Source organism: Polypterus senegalus, chromosome 4 (assembly GCF_016835505.1).
Source record: "Polypterus senegalus isolate Bchr_013 chromosome 4, ASM1683550v1, whole genome shotgun sequence".
Classification (NCBI taxonomy): domain Eukaryota; kingdom Metazoa; phylum Chordata; class Cladistia; order Polypteriformes; family Polypteridae; genus Polypterus; species Polypterus senegalus.
Window position 1 is genome coordinate 60,893,348 of NC_053157.1, and position 20,905 is coordinate 60,914,252.

At 37.9% G+C, this 20,905-nt stretch overlaps 1 protein-coding gene across 3 annotated transcripts in view; it reads left to right on the forward strand.

The window, feature by feature from the left end:
• The window catches only part of LOC120527383 (transient receptor potential cation channel subfamily M member 3-like), an 881,963-nt gene that overhangs the window by 756,468 nt on the left and 104,590 nt on the right, over window positions 1-20,905 (forward strand). For all 3 annotated transcript variants that reach the window (XM_039750735.1, XM_039750734.1, XM_039750736.1), the window contains exon 6: window positions 287-458. In XM_039750735.1, the coding sequence (XP_039606669.1) occupies window positions 287-458 (172 nt within the window). The remainder of the gene's footprint in view (window positions 1-286; window positions 459-20,905) is intronic.

A 20,905-nucleotide genomic window follows, 5' to 3' on the forward strand; every position in this document is an offset into this window, starting at 1 on the left:
GATACTCACTTGTAATTGCATGTCTGTGTCAGTATGGCATTTGTCAAGTGGTTCAGCATCTTCCTGTTTTTCCAGGCTAGGTATTTATGTTGATTGGTGTCTACCAAGTATGCCAGTAGGCGTGAGGGTAGATGCGTGTGTGACAGTGCCTTGCATTTGATAAATGTTCCAATTCAGGTCCAGTACATGGGTGGAAACCTATATAAATACAAGATATGTGTATGTACTGTAAGTAAACATGGAAATGTAATTAATTGTCTTGTTCAATCTATCGCTTCTCCTGCAGGTAGTGAGACCTTACCAGACCATGTCGAACCCATTGAGCAAGCTGACTGTTTTAAACAGTATGCACTCTCACTTCATACTCGCAGACAATGGGACAACAGGAAAGTACGGTGCTGAGGTCAAGCTGCGCAGGCAGCTAGAGAAGCACATATCTCTGCAGAAGATTAACACCAGTAAGTCTTAAGCATGTTGTTTGTACACTAAGAAATGTTCTTTTCCAGCTCATTACATGATTGCCAGGGTCTTCAGCAGGTTTAGATGCATTTTATAGCACTATAATTTTTTTTTTTGCATTTTACTTCTTTGATTATTTTGTTTGTCTCTACTTTGATGAAGTCATGTTGTGTTTTCGCATCGCATTTTGCATCTACGTCAAGACGCAAGCATCAACAGATGACTTACCAAGAGCAACATACGTAAGAGACAAGGGTTGGAGTAAAGGTTTTGTCTGCACTAAAGACTCTTTTTAAAATCAATTAAGAAGAAGGTTTTGTTTAACCCTACTATATTGTTTTGCTTGGTCTCTTGACCCTAACTATGGCTGTGTCCACACTACTACAGTATGTTTTCATTTAAAAATGGTGCTTTTATACCTTCAATAAACTACACTAAAACAATCGAAAACGCATATGACATAGGCATTCGCATTTACTGGGTAAATACACATAGGTGGAAAATCCCTTGAAGGAATGGTAACACTGGATTTATTGTAAAAGAGTAGCAATCTGTAAACTACTTTATTTATCTTTTCTGCATGTATGCAGCGTTCAAAGTGTCTAAAACACAAGTTAGATGCTTACAGATAATTCAGCTCAACAAGCACAATGGAAAGCAATTCTTCTGTGAGGGAATGAGATGTTGGAATGAACAGGATCCAATCAGGGAATGGCGATGTAATAAGCACAAACAAATCGAGGGCAATTAGAGTCTTCGTTTGTAAAAGTTTATGTTTTACCCATTCACAATCCAACATTTTCAGAAGTATATGGCTCTGGAGAGTGTTTTTAAAAGTCTCTATCTTTGAGGCCTAAAACCACCTGGGTAGCATGGATGAAAGGCGAAATGTGACTGTTATTGTGGACATAACCTATGATTTTGATTACCGTTTTCAGTCTCTGCCACCTGTAGAACTAAATATCAAAAAAACATCTTTCTTGCTTTGATGATTTATTTATAGCACTGGTTTTTTGGATGTCCTGTTTCCACATTAAAACATGTGAGGTAATGAAGGTAGATGATCTCCATTTAATAATATGATTTCCATTATCATCCTCTTTAATAAAACCCTTGTGTGTGTCCAGGTGTCTGTGTGTGTGTGTCTTTTGGTGAAGTGCCCATGTGCGGGGCCACACAGCATGTGTTCAGTCTCTTCCTGTGCATTCCCTGTGCAGAGAGAGAGACAGACAGACACACACACAGGCGCATGTGCGTCACACACACACACACAGGCACGTGCGACAGACAGACAGACACAGACACACACACACAGGCGAGAGACAGACACACACAGAGACACAGAGGCGCGCGCTTAAGAGACACACACGCAAGAGACACACACACGCAGGCCCGCGAGAGACACCCACACACACAGGCGCGCATGCATTGTTGTTCATTTTTCCCCTGTGCTTAAAACTCATTAAAAAAAGTGTTTTTAGCGAGCGGCTCATAAGGCTATAGCACAGATTCTTGCAGTGTTAGTTTTCTCTGTTGTTCAAGGTTTTCTTAGTGTTAGTCAATGTTTTTACATTTAGTTTACTATTATGCTGTGCTTTGTATGGTATAGTTAACTATATTTGTGCTTAAAAACTTAAAAAAATATATATTTACATACAGTTCATACAGTCTGGAACGGATTAATTGTATTTACATACAATCCTATGGGGGAAATTACTTCGGTTCACAACCAAATTGGGTTATCGAGTTTTGGAACGAATTATGGTCATGAACCGAGGTTTCACTGTATTACTGTCAGACAAAATTACAGGCATTTTACGGAAATACAAACCAGTATTACTGAGAGAGAAAATTAAAGGCACAGAATAGGGTGACGCATATTACAGCCACATACAAGGTCCCTTGCCATTTAATATAGACTGTTCATACAAATGTTTATGCACTACTGTTCTAGCGCCCGTTATTTTAACGGGCTTAGTGTCTAGTCATATAATAACTATCTACCGATCTGTCTACAGTGTTCATTGTCAAAATCAACTGTTCAGCCTTCCTTATTCATAACATACAAAGAAATCAACAGCAATGGTAGGGAATTAAAATCACAAACACGTCATCACATGATTACTTTTCAAAATGAGCTGGGCCTTTTATCTTTAGAAACCTAAAAAGGGCATTGACAGCATTAGCAGCAAAGACCTCACAGTGATCAGTGGACCCCCTGCAATGATATTATAGATGCTGCACTATAATAAGGGGTGTAATCAATATAATGACAGATGACAAAATACTTGTTATGTCCTTCTCAAGTTCTGTTTTTGATAGGTGTGTCACATTTTCCTCCTATATGGGAACAACTCTTTGTGCTTTGATTATCCGACATTAAAGGACAAAAAGCAAATAATACGCAGCACAAAAGGAAGACATAATATGGAGTATTTAAGTGCACTCTAATAGATTTTAAAATGAGCACTTAGTGCTCAGAAAAGTTTAAAACAATAACAAAAGAACATAAGTAATCTTGAAATTTTTAATGAATCCCTTGAGATATGTCTATGGCACACAAAATAACAGCAGAGTACTGAACTCTAGAGAGGCTTTTAATTTATCTTTTGCTGAATTAGTTTTATTCCATACATTACAAAAAACCAAGTATACCAACCAAATGCAGTTGCCTGTAATGTACACTGTGGTAAAAGCACACTTTAGAGAAGTAAAACAGACTTTGGCTTGCATGAGTAGTGATACAATATGGCTAGTATAATTCAGGGAAAGAAAGGCTAGTAAAATAAATTGTTTCAATTAAATATGGACAGCAGCAGCTTAACTGGTGGATAATGGGCTCTGCGACCCTCTGTGCACACATTCACTTACAAATAAAACTAATACTCTGTTATACATGAAATATTGCTTTGGACATAGCCTGGCAATGACGAAACAAAGGAGACAGTACTATTTATTTTCACTATTATTAAAACACATGTAATATCTTGAAGCTCACCGTTTGAGAATGTTATTTTTTGAGTGATTGGTTTTATTTTCAAAACTCATCCCACAAAAGAAATATCTGTATAAGAAAGCTGTGAACAAAATGAATTACATTAACTGTAAGTATAATGACAGGCATAATTTAACTTTAAGGCGGCCCAAGATGCCTTTTAAAATCCGTGGCACTCGAATGTCACCATATTGCTGTGTCAGAATCACCACAGCTCACAAACTCTGAAACATACAAAAATTGTACATACTTACTTACATATATTTTAGCAAGCTAACTTTATTACATAGCGCCTGTGCATCATAAATAACCTGCCAAGTGCCTTATAATGATTTACACATATATTTAAACAAATGTTTAATTTATATTGTGCATTTCTATAGTAAATACCACCATGAAGTGCCTTAGTAGCACAGGCTAAAAGTGAAAATTTAAAGAAATAACCTTCATTTTATACTAGCGGAATTTCCCATCTATGAAGGGTGGATTACAACTTCAAAATTATTGAAGAATCAACAACATTTGATTTCATTTCTTGAATAAATGAATGCATAATTATTTCGCTGTTCTTGGCTTTCAGACTCTCACATCAGGCGCTTTCTTCTGGCATCAGCAGAGCTTGGATTTAAATTGGTTCTCTTTCTAGAAGGCATATTATTTAAAAATGAAAAAAAAAAAAGAAACAGAAGTAGCAAAACATACTGACTTTAATCCCCAGAACATCCATTATCCAACATGCATTATCCTAACTACAGGGTCACAGGTGCCAATCCCAGGGCGCAAGGCAGGAAACAAACCCCGGGCAGGGCGCGCACACACCCACACACATTAGGGACAATTTAGAATCGCCAATGCACCTAACCTGCATGTCTTTGGACTGTGGGAGGAAACCGGAGCACTTGGAGGAAACCCACGCAGACATGGGGAGAGCATGCAAACTCCACATAGGGAGGACCCAGGAAGCGAACCCAGGTCTCCTAACTGCGAGGCAGCAGCGCTACCCACTATGCCGCCCATCCCCAGAACATGAACAGCTATATTCAAACGGGGAATACCCACAATGAAAATGTGTAACTGTCGAAGTCTGTGAGTACACCCCCAGTGGGCAGTAGTCCTGCCTTTAACTTATCTCTAACCTTTCATGACCATTTGTTTGTAGGCATCCTTGATATGGGGCTAAAAACATTAAAAAAAATAATGTGATGTATAGCAAGAGTTCTCAAAGAAGCCACCCTGGGGGCGGGAAAAAGTAACCTATACTCTGACAGGGTCCAAGACAAACATACATGTCAAATATCATGTAAATCAGTTGAGCCATTTGCAAGTGATGCCCAGACAGAAAGACTGGCATTCTTAATTTAAATTGAGTCCACCTTTTTATAGTAATCATCTTAGTATTAGGGTGTTGTACCGTGTTAGTCATTGCCTATAATGAGGTTCACACCTATAACAAGTAGCAACAGTTGCAGTAGTAGTAAACAGCTTCAAAGTATTGTGAAATTCTTACTTGTATGTAACGCCTCATCACATTTTGGCACAAAAGTTTACATTTTGACTGTTTAAAGTTATCTATAAGACAAATGAAGCAGACTATTGCAAAAATTCAGAGATTTAAATACCTTTTTTTATTAAGCAGGAGAATCATCAAGGTTGTTAGCAGGGCAATTGCACTGATGTCATCTTTGATTCTTCATCATTTTACGGGGTCAAAACCTAACATGAAGTCAGAATAAAACACTCTTCAAGGCCAGTGAGCCTCTATCTTTTTTTCTATAAGAATTTCCCTGTACCCTGTACATACAGTATGACAAAAATTACCCTACAAACCTAAACAATTATACTTCAAGTACAGTACAATTAGAGTACAATTTCCAGTTATTTACTACAAGTGACTTGCTCAAGGTCACACTGAGTCAGGTCTAGAGACTATAGCAGGATCCTCATAATTTAAAGTCCACTAATTTATGTACATTTTCAGAACTTAAGTAATCAGGAGTGTGCCCAACATGCCCAAATTGTTTGGGTACATAGGAAGGGCTGAAATAATATGGAGGACATTCATGCACTATTTATATTTTAATAAAATATAAGAAGAAAAAGGGTTGGGGTGCCTCTAGAGTATGCTCCATGTAATGAAAGGAGAAAAAATTGGAAAAAAAAAACAGATTGATATCCCTGAAGCTTAAATGACTTGACGTTACACTGTGATGATTAAGTGTTCCCTTAATATTTTTGTGCAGTGCATATATATAGCCCCCTACTCGCATTGCTTACCCACCCCCACACCCCCCCCAATGCTGCTCGCATTGTGAAGGGAGGGGGGTGATGAACACACGCTAAGGAGATGCGGACAGATCAGCTGCTGCTACCTAACAGCTTGTTCTGCATGTCGCGATACGCGCCGATCATTTAAAAGCCTGTACAGCAGCTGTCCTTTTGTCTCACTTCCTTGTCTCGAGGGATGTTAAACTGTCTTAGAGAAATTGTTTGTAAGTAGGGCGTGACATGCAAGTAGACTCATGGGACTTCAAAGTGTCTCTTTGAGATGATCATGCCTCGACCTAAGATTTTTTATATAATAGATAGATGTATCTACTCTCTATATATAAAATCTTAAGCCTAAAAGTTCAATGATTTTGTGCATCGATTTTATGTCATGTTTTTATGTCACTTTTTTTAAAACCTATATATATATGTTTGGTATCATTCTTTTCAGAATATATCGAACTTTAATGTGATGTTGTTAGATTTTCAGATTCTTATTCCGTTTTTAAATTATGAACTAAAAAATATCAAGAACTCACGTCCCGTGAGATGAGACCAAGTGTGCCAAGTGATTTATCCACGCCCGGGGCTGGAAATAAAAGACAAACAGTAGGACAGCTGCTGTACAGGCATTAAATGTTCTAAGCGCCGCATGAGATGCAGATCATGTGGCATGGCAGCAGCAGCAAGCCAGCAGCTGATCGAGGAAATAGGAGGTAAAAAAACTGTATTTGTTTCTCATTGTATCACCATTTAAGAGGGGGTTTTGGGGGAGCCTTGGGGTACATTCAGCCCCACTCTTCGCAATGCAAGAGGCTGACTGGCCACAGTTGGAGGTAGGGCACCAAAGGGGGCTTGCTTCCCTAGCATATATATACTGTATATAAAGCGTAATTTTCTCCAAGATGGTCCCAGCTTTGTACTCCCAGCTGCCAGAACAGGACCTGCTTCTTTTGAGTCCACAGCTGGATTAAGTGGATTCATAAAGCAGCTGAATAGAAGAATATAATGAGTAATGGGTAAATGCTAAAATTCCTATTTATCTATATAGGCTTGTCATAATGACTTATTTCTATCTTAGTTCTGATTATTTTTATTGTGTCACTTTATATTGATCATAAACTTAACCACAATGAAGGAATGCAGATACTGTTATTGTCTAACATTCATGACAAATAATTTGTATTGTAGGATAGCTCTGCGACTAAATTACATTGATGACATTCTGATGAGAGGGAAATAACACTGTACAGTTGGGACATTACATGAATTTGTGATTGATGACAGCTATCTTGTTATAAGAGATACGGTCCAACATGGTAATTAACTAATGGAAAACCCTCCAGGAGTAATTATTTTTAGGTTATAAGGAATCAGCTGTACCCATCTGGTTAAGACACGATTTGCATTTTGTAATAAACAGTCTCCTTAGGGCTATACTGTATTAACAGGCATAAATATTTATAGAATTTGTACAGTATGATTCATAGATACACATATGTAAATAAAGACAGGGATGTGGTTATTATTAAGATTATGAAGATGATACACTAGTTCAGTCAATAAATCTTGATTTCATAAGGCATTACGAATGAAGTGAGTGATTTTGAAACTAATATTCAACTACTAATTATAGTAGCACATTGAAAATGTCAGCTCAATACACATAAATTGTGTCTGTGGTTTATTTAGGCCTGCTATGTTAGAATCACCCCAGCTCACAGTGTATGTAAGCAGTTCTATCAAATGAAGCAAGGTACAAATAAGCCTCAAGAGATCTGTATTTCAGGTGTGGGAGACCCCGCTGTGAAAGTAGCATGTTTCTATCCTTCATCTCTTCTTAAAGTTGACTATAAGATGTCTGGCCTGCTATGTAACTAAAGCCTCACCACTTGTGCACTGGACGCCATTCCTTCGCATCTCCAACAGCCCAGATTCCGCACATCTCTTTATTTATTTTTGCCACTGGAGTGCATACTTCACAAACCATACTCCTTATTCCTCTCAGATAACAACTTGCAAAATCTTCCTGAAAATGGTTTCTACAAAGGCTATTCTCCTGAGATTTCTCTACTTTCAGTCAGAAATGCTTTTAGCTGCACTTAAACTGCTTCTATCTCCTTTTTTCCTTTCATTGTCAACCTTTGATCAGCTTCTGATATTGTTAACCACTCCCTGCTTTTGTGTTCCCTCAATGAACTTGGAATCACAGCTTCTGATCTGCACTTTTTTGACTGGTATTTCTGTTTATCAAGCTTTAGCTTCCAGTCAGAAGCTTTCCATAGGTCTCCTCAAGCAATTGACAGCTGGGCCGAATTCTCTTCTATCTTTGTCTTTCTCCATTCACTCTATATAATCTACTGTGTCTTTTCATAGTTTTGCTTACCAGCTCTACACTAACAATGCACAAATCTTTCTTCACTTCAGCCACCTGTAGGTTTCAGTCCAAACCTCCAACCGCTTATCTGCCATTTCATTAACAAACAATAAATATCTTAATATTAACCTATCTAAGTCTGATGCTTCTCCAAGCAGAGATCTTTTCATGGCATTGTCCTTGATGGAATTGCCCTTACACAATTAACTACTATCCAGAACCTTGAATGATTCCCTCTCCTTCAAATAATGCATTTCTTCAGATGCTATGCTCTATTCCCTTTTAAAATACAAAATTCACATTATTCAATCCCACCTCACCACTTCATTGTTCAGTGTTTTCTGTTTTGGCTGGACGTCTACACTTCTCTTCTGGCAGGTCTATTCTCAGACTGCTCTAGCTTTTCAGCTGGTTTTACTATATTCCTTGCTTCTTCCACTCTACTCCTCTACTTCACTCTCTTAGCTGGCTTCTAACTACAGAAAGGGTCAAGTTGAAAACTTTTGTCTCGACTTACAGGTCCATCAAAGGCTCTTCCCCACAGTTCTTCAAGGTTCTGCTCTTTCCATACATCCCTACAAGAAGTCTCCATTGTGCTACAGTCTGACTGCTGACCGTCCTTCCTCTTGCCAGATGTAATAAAACTGGAAAATATTTTTCAGTCTACAGATTTTCAGGCTCCTCTTGAAGAGACACCTCTTTATAAAGTATTTTGGTACTGCCAAGGTTTTCTAATCCTCTGCTGTTCTCCATGATAGCAGACCACCAAATACCATCTGCTTTGAGAATGTTGGTTGTATCCAGACTCTGGACAAACTGTGTAATATTACACTTCTTATGATCAACTTTAAGTTTGGCTTCTTATTGCTTGTTAACATTATAGTTTCTAATATTGAAAATTTATTGTAGGAATAATGATTTGCATTAATAAGCTACATTGGATAATAGCATTGCTAAAATGAAGAATAATACTTCTATAGGGGTTTTAACAGTGCAGAACTTCATAATTAGCAACAAGCTACAGAAAACAAAATATAAAATGCAAAAATAGGGAATAAAAAATAACTGCTTTAAAATTGGACTTGTTGACTAACAACATCCTCTGGCTTGTTATTTTTGTCTGATTTTCCTCCAGGTATTTAAGTTTTCCGCCTACATTCACAAAGGCATGTGTGTTAAGCTAACACTCAGCTGTGAATGGTCAGTCCCATGTAAGAATATGAGAGAGTGCGGACAGCAATGTTCTGGCAAGGCACCCTGAGCAGGACTCATTCCTACCTTCTGCAAACTGCTGTCATGTTTGAGAAATGTGTCAATTTTATAATATAATTTGATAAAATTTTATATAACCTAATATTTGATAAACAGACAGATCTGATATAAAGTACATTTTGCCAGCAATAAATGTGAGCAATTTATAAACTGAATTGAAGATACAAGTACAGTACATTAAGAAAATATGTGTGCCATACATACAGAATTCTAAAAATATGCATATTTTCATAAATTTGGGCAGTGGGTTACAGAAAATGTAATAATGAATCACTCTTCAGATTCTGTGGTGTTTCAGAATTCACAGCCTAATTTTGACCATCTTAGTTTAAAGTTCCTAGTAAAATGTTTACTTCAGCTGGGGGCTGATGGGGGCACTGAAGTGTAGCACACAGGTCATTAACTGTTCACAAGATTTCTAAACTGATTTATATAGAAAAGTGTATATGTGCATTACTGAAAGCCACACTTAAATTTGCTCTCAATTGCTATGCTTGTCTTATTAATACTCAAGCTTGTTTTCAGTCCGGCTTTTAAAAAATATTTTTCTAAATGGTATCTGACAAGGGATGTTGGTAGTGCACTTCTTGATAATAATCAAGACAGTATAAAATGAGAAGTGCTATTGTTTTATTTCCTTGCAATTTGGCTAATGTTATAAAGGGTCATTGTGCAAATGGAAATGTCAGAGTCTTACAGCTAGGGTACGCTGTTTTGTGATGTCTTCCAGCCAGTATTGAGGTAAATATTTTTGTACTTTTTTATGTATCTTACCTTATATTTAAAAAAAAGACAGAGAGACAGACAGACAGACAAACAGACAGACAGACAGACAAACAGACAGACAGATAGATAGATAGATAGATAGATAGATAGATAGATAGATAGATAGATAGATAGATAGATAGATAGATAGATAGATAGAACTTTTATTAATCCCAAAGGAAATTGCAAAGTTACAGCAGCAAATATAAAAAGACTTAAATATAAATATAACAAGAATGATCATAATTTTAAGTATGTTAACAAGGTACACATAAACATAAAATAAGAGTTAGCTTTAAGTGTATTAACAAAGTGTAAGTGATTAGAATTGCACGTACTTGATGGTTGCAATTTCACAGTAGAGGATGCCAGTCACTAACTAGCACAGTCTATTGACACTAATGTGGCAAAACACCCTTTTATCAAAACGTGCTTAATGGTACAGCAGTAGGTTAATCTGTTTTGATCACGTCATGCGTTTAGGAATCACTGTTTACCAGATATTCTGCTCTTCACGTTCCTCTTTGTGGTTCTTGTTGCCTTTGTTCATTAGACATTCTAGCCGTTATAGCCGTCTTTCTTTGTGCTTCTTGTTTCTTCTGTTCATTGGACAATGATGCCCTCTGGTGAATGGTAGACAACATTACACCTAGGAATGGACGGCCCATGTTTTATTGCTTCACTAGCTGTGCTACCCATTTACCACAGGTTGAAATCTAAGTAATCAATGTAGACCTTGGTGTTAAAATTTACAGTGCACCATGTAATACACATGTCTCAGTTACATACCATTTGGTATGGGACTTGTAAAAGAAGTTTTAAGGTTTGTGATGAACCATTTATTAAAAGAGCAAATGCAATGTATTTTATTATTAAAACTGTAATGCAACATCTTTTGGAACAAGAGATACATACTAAATGAGCGGACACACAGACAGACACTTATCCTTCAAATAAGATGGATATGTATAGAGATAGTATATTACACATAGTATCATTGTCTCTGTGAAGATGTATGCTAGACTAGCTCAGTACCATTCAGCATGCCTTGTTGTTAGGAATTATAATGAGATATTGGTTTTACCTTCGCAGAAACAACACTGTAAGATTCAAACTAGAAAATATACACATATAAACAGATTGTTTGATTAACCGTTCTTCAAAATGCAGACATACAATCAAATGTGTGGTACAATAGCTATTAGTCACTCAACCCTGTCCCACATTTTCAATTTCATTATGTAACAATATGGAATAATAATTGCAATGATAATGTCCAGGTAAAAACAAAATGTCACTGAACTTTCCAAATGAGTAACAATCAAAAAGTAAATAATGACAGAATCCGAATGACTGAAAATAACTGACAACAGACTTAAAAGGCTGTGGTGCACAGCAAGTAATTCGCTATAGAAGCCATATAATATGTGGAATATGTTGAGTTCAATGAAGTTGTTCCTCATGAGGTTGCATTTCATATAACTTCTCATGAGAAACCACAGGATATACTGATTTATGTAGAAAAGAGTATATATGCATTATATAGATGCATTTATACCCTCTAACAAAAATACATCACAAAATAAGAGACTTCAAAAAAATTCAGAATGAAGAAAAGTGGCAGCTTAAATGAATAGCTTAAAACAAATGAAGATCATGAAACAGTTTGCTAGGTATTGAAACTTCACCAAAACACAATAATACCCATTATGAATGATGACACAGCTATGGAACAACAGACCTTTTCTAAGACTGATTATCTAAACAATAAGATATAAACATATATATATATATATATATATATATATATATATATATATATATATATATACTGTATATACACACACACACACATATAAACATATATACACATATACATATACAGTACACATATATATAAACATACATATATACATACAGTACATATAAATATATACACATACATCCACATATATACAGTGTATATATACATATCTACATATATTCACACATACATATACACACATACACTGCGAGCAGCTGTTGCTGGGCGTGCCAGAATACATCGAGGAAGAAAAATGATAAACATTATTTGTACAAAATGTTAATTTTTTTTCTCATTCCTAAATAATTAAATGGGCAGGCTATTTCGTATCAGTGCAATACGCTGCTTGTTAAAACGGATGACTTCCACTCTTACATGCACGTAGTGCTGCGTGGGCATTATGAACTATCGTATCTGTTCAAGTTCAATTTAAATTTTAAATATAAGTAATTTTTATTATTTCGACAGAAATATCTTTGTTAGGAATGTAAGTTAAAATTTAGTCATCATTGCATAAATTTTTCTTCACCATAGAAATGTAAAGACTAAATTCAACTTACATTCATACCAAAGATATTTCTGTCGACTAAATAGAACCTACTTATATCCAAATAGAACTTGAAAAGATATATTTTTTCGAATCTGAGAGCGCATTTTAGATCGACTTAACACGCACTACATCGAGCCTCGTGCTATTGTGCTCTCGCCTGCCTGCCTCAATAAGTCACCTTCGCTTTGCTCTTACTTTTTTACCATTCATTTAATCATGTGCCTCTCTACAGTTTTGTTTATTTTCGGTTTGTAATGTTCATTAAATTTACGTATCATCTGTTCCATTGGCGGACCATGCATCTCACACCTAGGCCTTCAGTACTGCTCCGTCTGAATCAACCTGCCCCTCAAAAGCTAATTTATGGTTATAAAAACCATCTTAATATGCAGAAATACAGTATAAAGAGCCGCTGCATCGCAGATAGATAACTCCTGTAGCCATAATAAATGCCTTTATTGAATAGATAAACCAGGGGTGAAGAAGTTCCTTTCTACTGTAGCCACAGCCGCGACACACATAAAAAACATCAATAATAACTCATAAACTTGCAATATTATTTAGGAAAATCGCAACATTTTACTCACCAAAAATTCGGATTATTTGTAAACAAAATCCATCCTCCTCTCTTTCCTCAAAAACAGTTCAATCATTATGTCATACGGATTATCCGTGCGCCTCAGTTCCATCAAAAAGTCCCTTTCTATCGCCAACGAAGCTAATGCTGAAAGTCGAACCTGCGGCTTCTATCCAATCAATGGGTCTGAATACGGTGACGTTACCGCACGCCTGCTAGAGGGCCGTACTGACACCAACTCAAAATGTGATTGGTTGAAGCAACAGGTTAATCGACATTTATTCTGTGTTAGAGTGCTTGCACAATGGATTGTGAAGGCCTCTCTGCCTGGCAACAAATGATGGCTGAAATGTGATTGGTTACATGCTTTAATACGAAAATACATGCCTGAAAGCAGCACAACCATCGGAAAAGCTATGAAAGGAAGCGGACAGACTATTTGGAATTATTTAATAAGTATTCATGGACAAAATATATATAACATCAATCTGTGATTCAGATATTTTTACTTATGAATATGCTAAGCACAGTCCTTCACCCGCAAATATTTACCTTATATGGGCAGGCACGCAACTCCGCCTCCCACGGCCATCGAGCTGCAGTCTATTACAGTATATGGAAGAAAAAATAGGTTCCAGTTATGACCATTACGCATAGAATTTCGAAATGAAACCTGCCCAACTTTTGTAAGTAAGATGTAAGGAATGAGCCTGCCAAATTTCAGCCTTCTACCTACACGGGAAGTTGGATAATTAGTGATGAGTGAGTGAGTGAGTGAGTGAGTGAGTGAGTGAGTCAGTGAGTCAGTCAGTCAGTCAGTCAGTCAGTCAGTTAGTGAGGGCTTTGCCTTTTATTAGTATAGATTTTGGTTTTGAAGTTATTGCAGCTCCAACTGAAGCGGCTGCCATTTTGTGTGATGTTTTTTATGTGCACTGCCAGATTGTTTACAGCAACAACCGTGTTGCTGGTCAGATGGTTCCTGACCTTGTGATATTATCACACATCCCTATTTAACACTAGAATTACCAAAGCCTACGAAAAAAATGTCAATCCGTTCCACCTTAAATCCCTTCACACTTCTCTGTCAGCTTCTTTTTTGTCTTGTAAATGTGCCGATAAGCAGCAAGCAGCCTGCTATCACGTCCCCCCAACACCGCACAAGGTTTTCTCAGCTCAAGTCTGTTACCTGCGTGTCAGTTGCTTAGAGTTGTATAGACTAGAGTAAATAGTATATCGTTATTTGGAACACATGCATTTCATGTGTGTTCCATGTCTACAAACATCTATGTAAACACATCATTAAAACAGAAACATTTTTCATGTTTTAGTAATAAATGACAAAATGTAGACGTGAAGTGTATAATATGTGAAGACTGAAGTCCAAATACCAAATAAACACTTTCAGAAAAGGTACAAGTAAAACAAAACATGTGCGCTTTTATTCAAATCAGAATCCATGAATTGTGATCAATTGTGAATTAAGTTTACTTAGGAAAAGGATTATTTACTTACAGCTCAGATCTCAAGGCAGCATGACTTCCGAGAATATGTCCCTAATTATTTTTTTTGACTTTTAATTTTTTTTTTTACTTTTTGGCCTGAACTCTCCCTAGTTTTTTTGTGTGGCTTGGGGCCAAACATCTCAGTTTGTTTTTCAGTTCCCTTTGGTTCTTCATTATTTTGTTCTCAGAGAACAGGCATTTTCCTTCACCTCTTGGCCACAATGCAAGTCAACAGGCAAATCACATAGGCAAAAAACAGAAGTGTCAATGCTCTAGAGAGCCTGTATCAAAGCCAGGACTTCAGTGAGAACACGAAGCAAGAGGTATAGAATTTCTGTTTAGCAATGACCCACATATAAGCTGAGGGGCCTTGTAATAAAAGGATGGGCAAAAGATGACATGTTTGTACACCCAACCTGAAAGATGTATGGCTGTAATTTGACAAAAAATGTCTTTAAGACATATTAATCAGAAACTGGATGATTTTTTTTTTTTAAATAAACCATTTAAATGGATGATTTAGAAGTTTATGTTCTCGTTAGTTGACTAAGTATTGTTTGTTTAGGCATGGGCATGTGCATGAATGATCTTTGAGATGAAATAGGACCAGATTGGCTGCTTCTTGATATTCAGGAAAAAGGATTTAACATTAAGATTTTTTTTTTTTGCCTTTTGATTACTTTTTCTAGCTGCTATATTAATGGTAAACTTAAACTGCCATTAAGATTCTGTCCAACTCTTGTGTAACATAACATTCCTCAAGATGATGAATGCACTGGAGCTGCCCTGGCAGCACTGCACAAGGCAGGAAATAACCCTGGACAGCATACCAGCCCATCCCAAGGACCACTTATACACATGCCTGTTTGGATCAATTTGGAATCTCCAATTCACCCAACATGCATATGCTCCATAAGGATGTGGCAGGAAGACCAGAATGCACAAAGTAAAATCTGTATAGACACATGCAGACTCCATATGGACAATGTTCAGACATGGGATTCAAACTGAGGACACTGGATCTATGACGTAGAATCACTACACTTTGCACCACTGTGTTACTCCCCTTAGCTGCAAGACAATCTTGCACTTGCCTAATAAAATAGACATAGAGTTGTTAAATAAGCTCCATTATTAAGTGTCCCTTGTAACACTTGTGGGCTACTGGAGTCTTTCTACGACCAGAAAAATGTCATAAGATGTCAGACATATACCCTTTTGCTCGTATTTATTGTAAAGATATCAAGGATGAGATTACCATTTGAAGAAGACACAGTCCATGCTTTATGATGTCAGATGCTAATGTTCTAGCTGTCTAGTTGAAGGTAGTAAATGACTATCTTGGAACAATGACTTTGATGTTGTTCCAGGAATAACAGAGAACAGACAATATGAGATTGACCATGGGGTGTGAACATCAGGATTTGTAAAACACCAGACTATGATGCCCATCTTGGACACCCCCACTAAACCTATTTACATGTGGTACCATATCTCCCATTTCCCTCAACTATACTACAATCATAGAAGCCTGGAGATGAGGAGAGCATCAGTATAAACCTAAAACACTTTCAAGCTGTGCAAATGGAGATCTGTGTGTGACTAAAATAGTACACCTGAGTTAATATAAAAAACACATACATTCCACTCAAATTATTTACAAACACAAATTATGCACAAATATGTTGATAGCCTAATTATTATCCTATGCAATAAAAATATTTATTTAATATATTTCATACACCCAGCAGGTCTTTTTAAGAGTCCTACTCTATGGGTTAGGTTCATTTTAATTTCCTGCGCTGACCTTTATGTTTTAGCATAATGTTTTTGCATTATATTAATGGTAACTGTACATTACAAATTTTTAAAGTAATCCATAGTCTGTTAATGTAAATTAGTGTTTAATATGCCATCTCTTCAAATAAATTAATATTTAAACTATTCAGTACCTGTGACTGTATGGTGTCATTTATACTAAGGCCAAGCAAAAGCTCATATGTAGATATGGGGCAATTGTGCTGTAAATCATATAGAATAGAAGAGTAAAAAACACAGATTATGTATTGAATGAAAAAAATATATTTATTTTCATTTAATTCACCGTGTTCTTTTACTGGATTTTAAAACAATGCCATTTTTCACATTTTTTACTTTTCTTTTTTGGTCCTGTTTTTGTCCATATTCTGAATTGCACAGAGTTGTTTAAAAATACGCTACAAAAAAAAAATATGAGAACAGAGAGGAGAGGAGATATTTCAATTTGATTACTCTGATTTAATTAGTTTTGATTTACAACATATTTTGTGATGTTAATTTAGTATGAAGCGTCCCTTTGTGCTGATTCAGAAACAAAGAAAGTAGCAGTCAGAATGCTCACTTTTACATTTACTTGTTTTATTTATGTATTTATTTTTGTGCATTCATGTATCTTTTTTGTAATATGATATCCACTTTATTTTCTTTAATAGAATCCCAGTTTTAGATTAGAATGTTACAAAAAAGCGGCAGGACCTGTAAATATGTGCTGTACATCCTCAAGACTAAAATGACATCTGGAAGGAGTCTGAATGGGAGTCGTGCAGCACGACTTGCTGCCTGATGGGTTTCATCTGCTCATGTGACCCGTGGGATTCCCTTTGTCATCCTATGCCTGAGAATATATGAAAGGGGCTGGGAAGGCAAAGGGACGCTCAACTGTCATCACTAGCATCTCCTTCATCATTGACCTCTCATCAAATGCTTCATGTTGCATGTCTTTCCCCACTCAAACTACTTCACACATTTTGTTTGAGTGCATTCTCATCCCAGATTAAATAAAAAAAATGGAAATTCTAACAAATTATGATCTTAATGTGGTTCTTCAAAGTTTTTTTTTAGCTGAATGTGGTTCACGTCTTTGACTAGTCATTTTTCTTTTTCTAGAAAAGGTGAAATAAAATGATATTGATATTAATTATCTGGTGATGACAATAATTGTAATTTCATCTTTCACTGAAGTGGACTTTCTGATCAGTGACATTAAGGGCAAACAAAAAGGAAAACAAATACAGTGGTATCTCAGTATACGTCCTTAATCCGTTCCAGATCCTTTGACTTATACCAGCGTTTCTCAACCTTTAAGTATTTGCGACCCGAGTTTTCATAACAGTTTTAATCGCACCCCCCTAACATTTTTTTGAAATGTAGAGGCATATTTTATTATACCTACTTAACTTTTATCGACATTTATCTAACTCTATATTTATTGTTCTAGTATCAGAATGTAGTTTAAGTTAATTTGTTTTGGTTTCTACTGATGTTATTTTCATATTTTTGATTCTTGTTTTCTTTTTTTCACATCTTCGCACCCCCCTCTCAATCAGAGAGGTCTGTCCGGGTTTTTCACTCACCACCTCTGAGACGGACAGGATGGCTGATTGCAGCTCCTGTCTTTGTCTATAGGTTAATTCCTCGCCGAAATTAAGGGTGTCTATGTGAGCAAAGAATGAGCAGGGCTGAGCGGAGGAGGGATCTGGCTCCCTCTCCTTCCACGGCTTCAGCAAGTTCACATGATAAACCTGCTCAGTTGGTCTACGATTGGTTTGTTTCACCAAATAGTCGACCAACCCTTTTCTCTCCTTAATTTCATAAGGGCCTTGCCAATGGGCGAGTAATTTAGATTGAGAGGTGGGAATTAATACCATGACACGATTCCCTGGCTGGAATTCTCGGAGTGTCGTGCCACGATCGTAATAACGGGCCTGTGCTGCTTGTGCCTCTTCCATATGACTTTTTAAAATGGGATTTTCTCAAATCTATCGCGTAACTGTGCGATATATTCCAAAATATTTGTACAGGGAAGAGCCTCTCCTTCCCAACCTTCTTTCAAAATATCCAATATACCTCAGGGTTGTCGTCCGTATACCAATTCAAAAGGAGAGAACCCCGTAGAGGCTTGTGGGACCTCCCGATAGGCAAAGAGAATGAGGGGGAGGAGTTGATCCCAATTCCTCCCATCCCCACTGACCACCTTGTGAAGCATCTGCTTAAGAGTCTGATTAAACCTCTTCACTAGACCGTCGGTTTGAGGATGATACACCGCGGTCTTTAAGTGCTTTATTTTCAGTAACTTGGCCGTTTCCCTGAACGTCTCCGAGGTAAAAGGTGTTCCTTGGTCCGTTGGGACTTCTTTAGAAATACCAACATGCGCAAATACTCCTGCTAGTTCCCGTGCGATTGCTTTAGATGTAGCCGAGCGCAAGTGAACAGCTTCTGGATATCGGGTCGCATAATCCACGAGGACTAATATATATTTATGTCCTCAGGCTGAGGGCTCCAAGGGTCCTACAATATCGACCCCAATTCGTTCAAAGGGGACATCAATTAAGGGAAGGGGAACGAGAGGAGCACGGTCCTTTCTTAGGAATTTGCCGCAATTGACATTCTGGACAAGAAATACAAAAACGGCGAACCTCCTCGTTAATTCCTGGCCAATAAAATCTGAGCTTAATCCACTCTAAAGTTTTTTCGGTGCCTAAATGGCCTCCAAGGAGGTGGCCGTGAGCTAATTCACAAATCTGCTGCATGTAAGTTTGTGGAATTAACAACAGTTTCCGAACCTCCGCCCCATGGTCTGCGACCCGATATAATAGATCATTTTCTATTACAAAGTGAGGTCCTTGTGGCATTGGCTGGTGTGTGCGTTGGTCGTTGACAAGGACTACTGCATTTTTTGCAAATTTTAGGGAGTCATCATTTCACTCCTCCCTTTTAAAAGAATCCGGTGTTTTTTTTGAACTGAAAGTAAATGTTGGAGAGATTGTCCGGTCTGACCTCAAGGGGAGGGGATTCTTCCCGAATCGTCGAGGCACGGGTGGATGACGTATTTGCCTGCGGCGGACCAGGAATCTCCCCGTCCTCCTCATGGGCTTCCGTATCTCTCTCCGCCGGCTGTGTACACGGCGTGGAGACAGCTTGAGAGGAGTTATCCCCATCTATAACGAGGCCCAAGTTTTTATCAGGAGTAGTCAATAGTTTACCGCATTTATTTTCTGACCAGTCCCACCCTAGAATCGCTGAGAAGGGAGGATTAGGGTGGATCACCATGGGATTTTTTTTAGCATCCTCCCTGACTCACGAAACACAGGGCAGTGTTGTACATCCGGATGTCTCCGTGCATACATTTGATTCTGGTCTTTTTTTTAATTCTCTGTCGCGGTAAAACATATTGGCAATCAACAATGGAAACGCTGCTGCCGGAATCAAACAGGGCAAGGAGTTTATAACCATTAATGACTACAGATCCTGTATTTGAACACGTCAGGAGGTTGGCAAGAGCACACAAACTATCTCCCCCCTTCCACCTACATCCGGCCTCGCTCCCGGGTAAGCTGCACGCCCGGTGGCACGGGAACTCAGAAACAGGCTCCGATGTATGTATAAGAGACTTATTCAGTAGGATGTGATCTCTAGGAAATCCATTAGAGGGCCGTTCTGCTCTCCCAGATTTTGAGACTTGCTCGGGTTTTTTCAAGAGCTTTATAAGCTCTTCCATAGAATGGAATTCACCGCAGTCCGACTGGGCAAAGTTTTTAGGGAGGCCTTTTAAAAAGAGGAGGGAGGCTACCTGTTGAACTATCTGGCAGGTGGTTAATTCAATTGGCCTTAGCCACACAGCCACCTGCTCCCAGAAGGCCATAGCCTGCTCCTGGACTGATCTCTTTGGATCAAGTGTTCAGTTTTTTATTATTTTTACCTGCTGGACTGGGGATAGCCCATATTTATCTAGGACCTCAGTCCCAATGGGCGGCTCAGCTCTATCCTCCGAGAGAACACAATAAGCCCTTTTTGTTTCTTCACCAGAAACCAGCCTACGCATTTATGTCCCCTTCACATTCTCCATTTGGTATGTTATAAGCCCGGGGTTGTATTTGAGGAGCGGAGCCTGTACTGAGACCTTCCTGATCCCCAAACTCACTCCCCCCACAGAAACTCGGCCCTGGTACATTCCTACCTGGTTATTTACATGTCTGAGCCCCAGTTTCTTCTGGGACTTCATCCTGCCGGCTACGCCACTGTCATAAAAATGAGTCCAAGACATTATAAAGGTTTAAGGGCAGCCACCTGTATATTGTTTTTCCCAGCTGCAAAAGGGTTTTCTTGAATCAAATACATGATGTGCATATCACAGAGTCCAAAACAGTACTGGCTATAGTAGCCTAAGATGGAGACTTTAAAGGTTTTGAGAGGAATTAATGTCATCAAAGGGGCCGGAACCAGAAGTGACGTCATCAAAGGGGCCGGAACCTTGCAGGATTTCCCGGGAAAGGTCTGTAGGGATCTGAGATAGACAGTCAG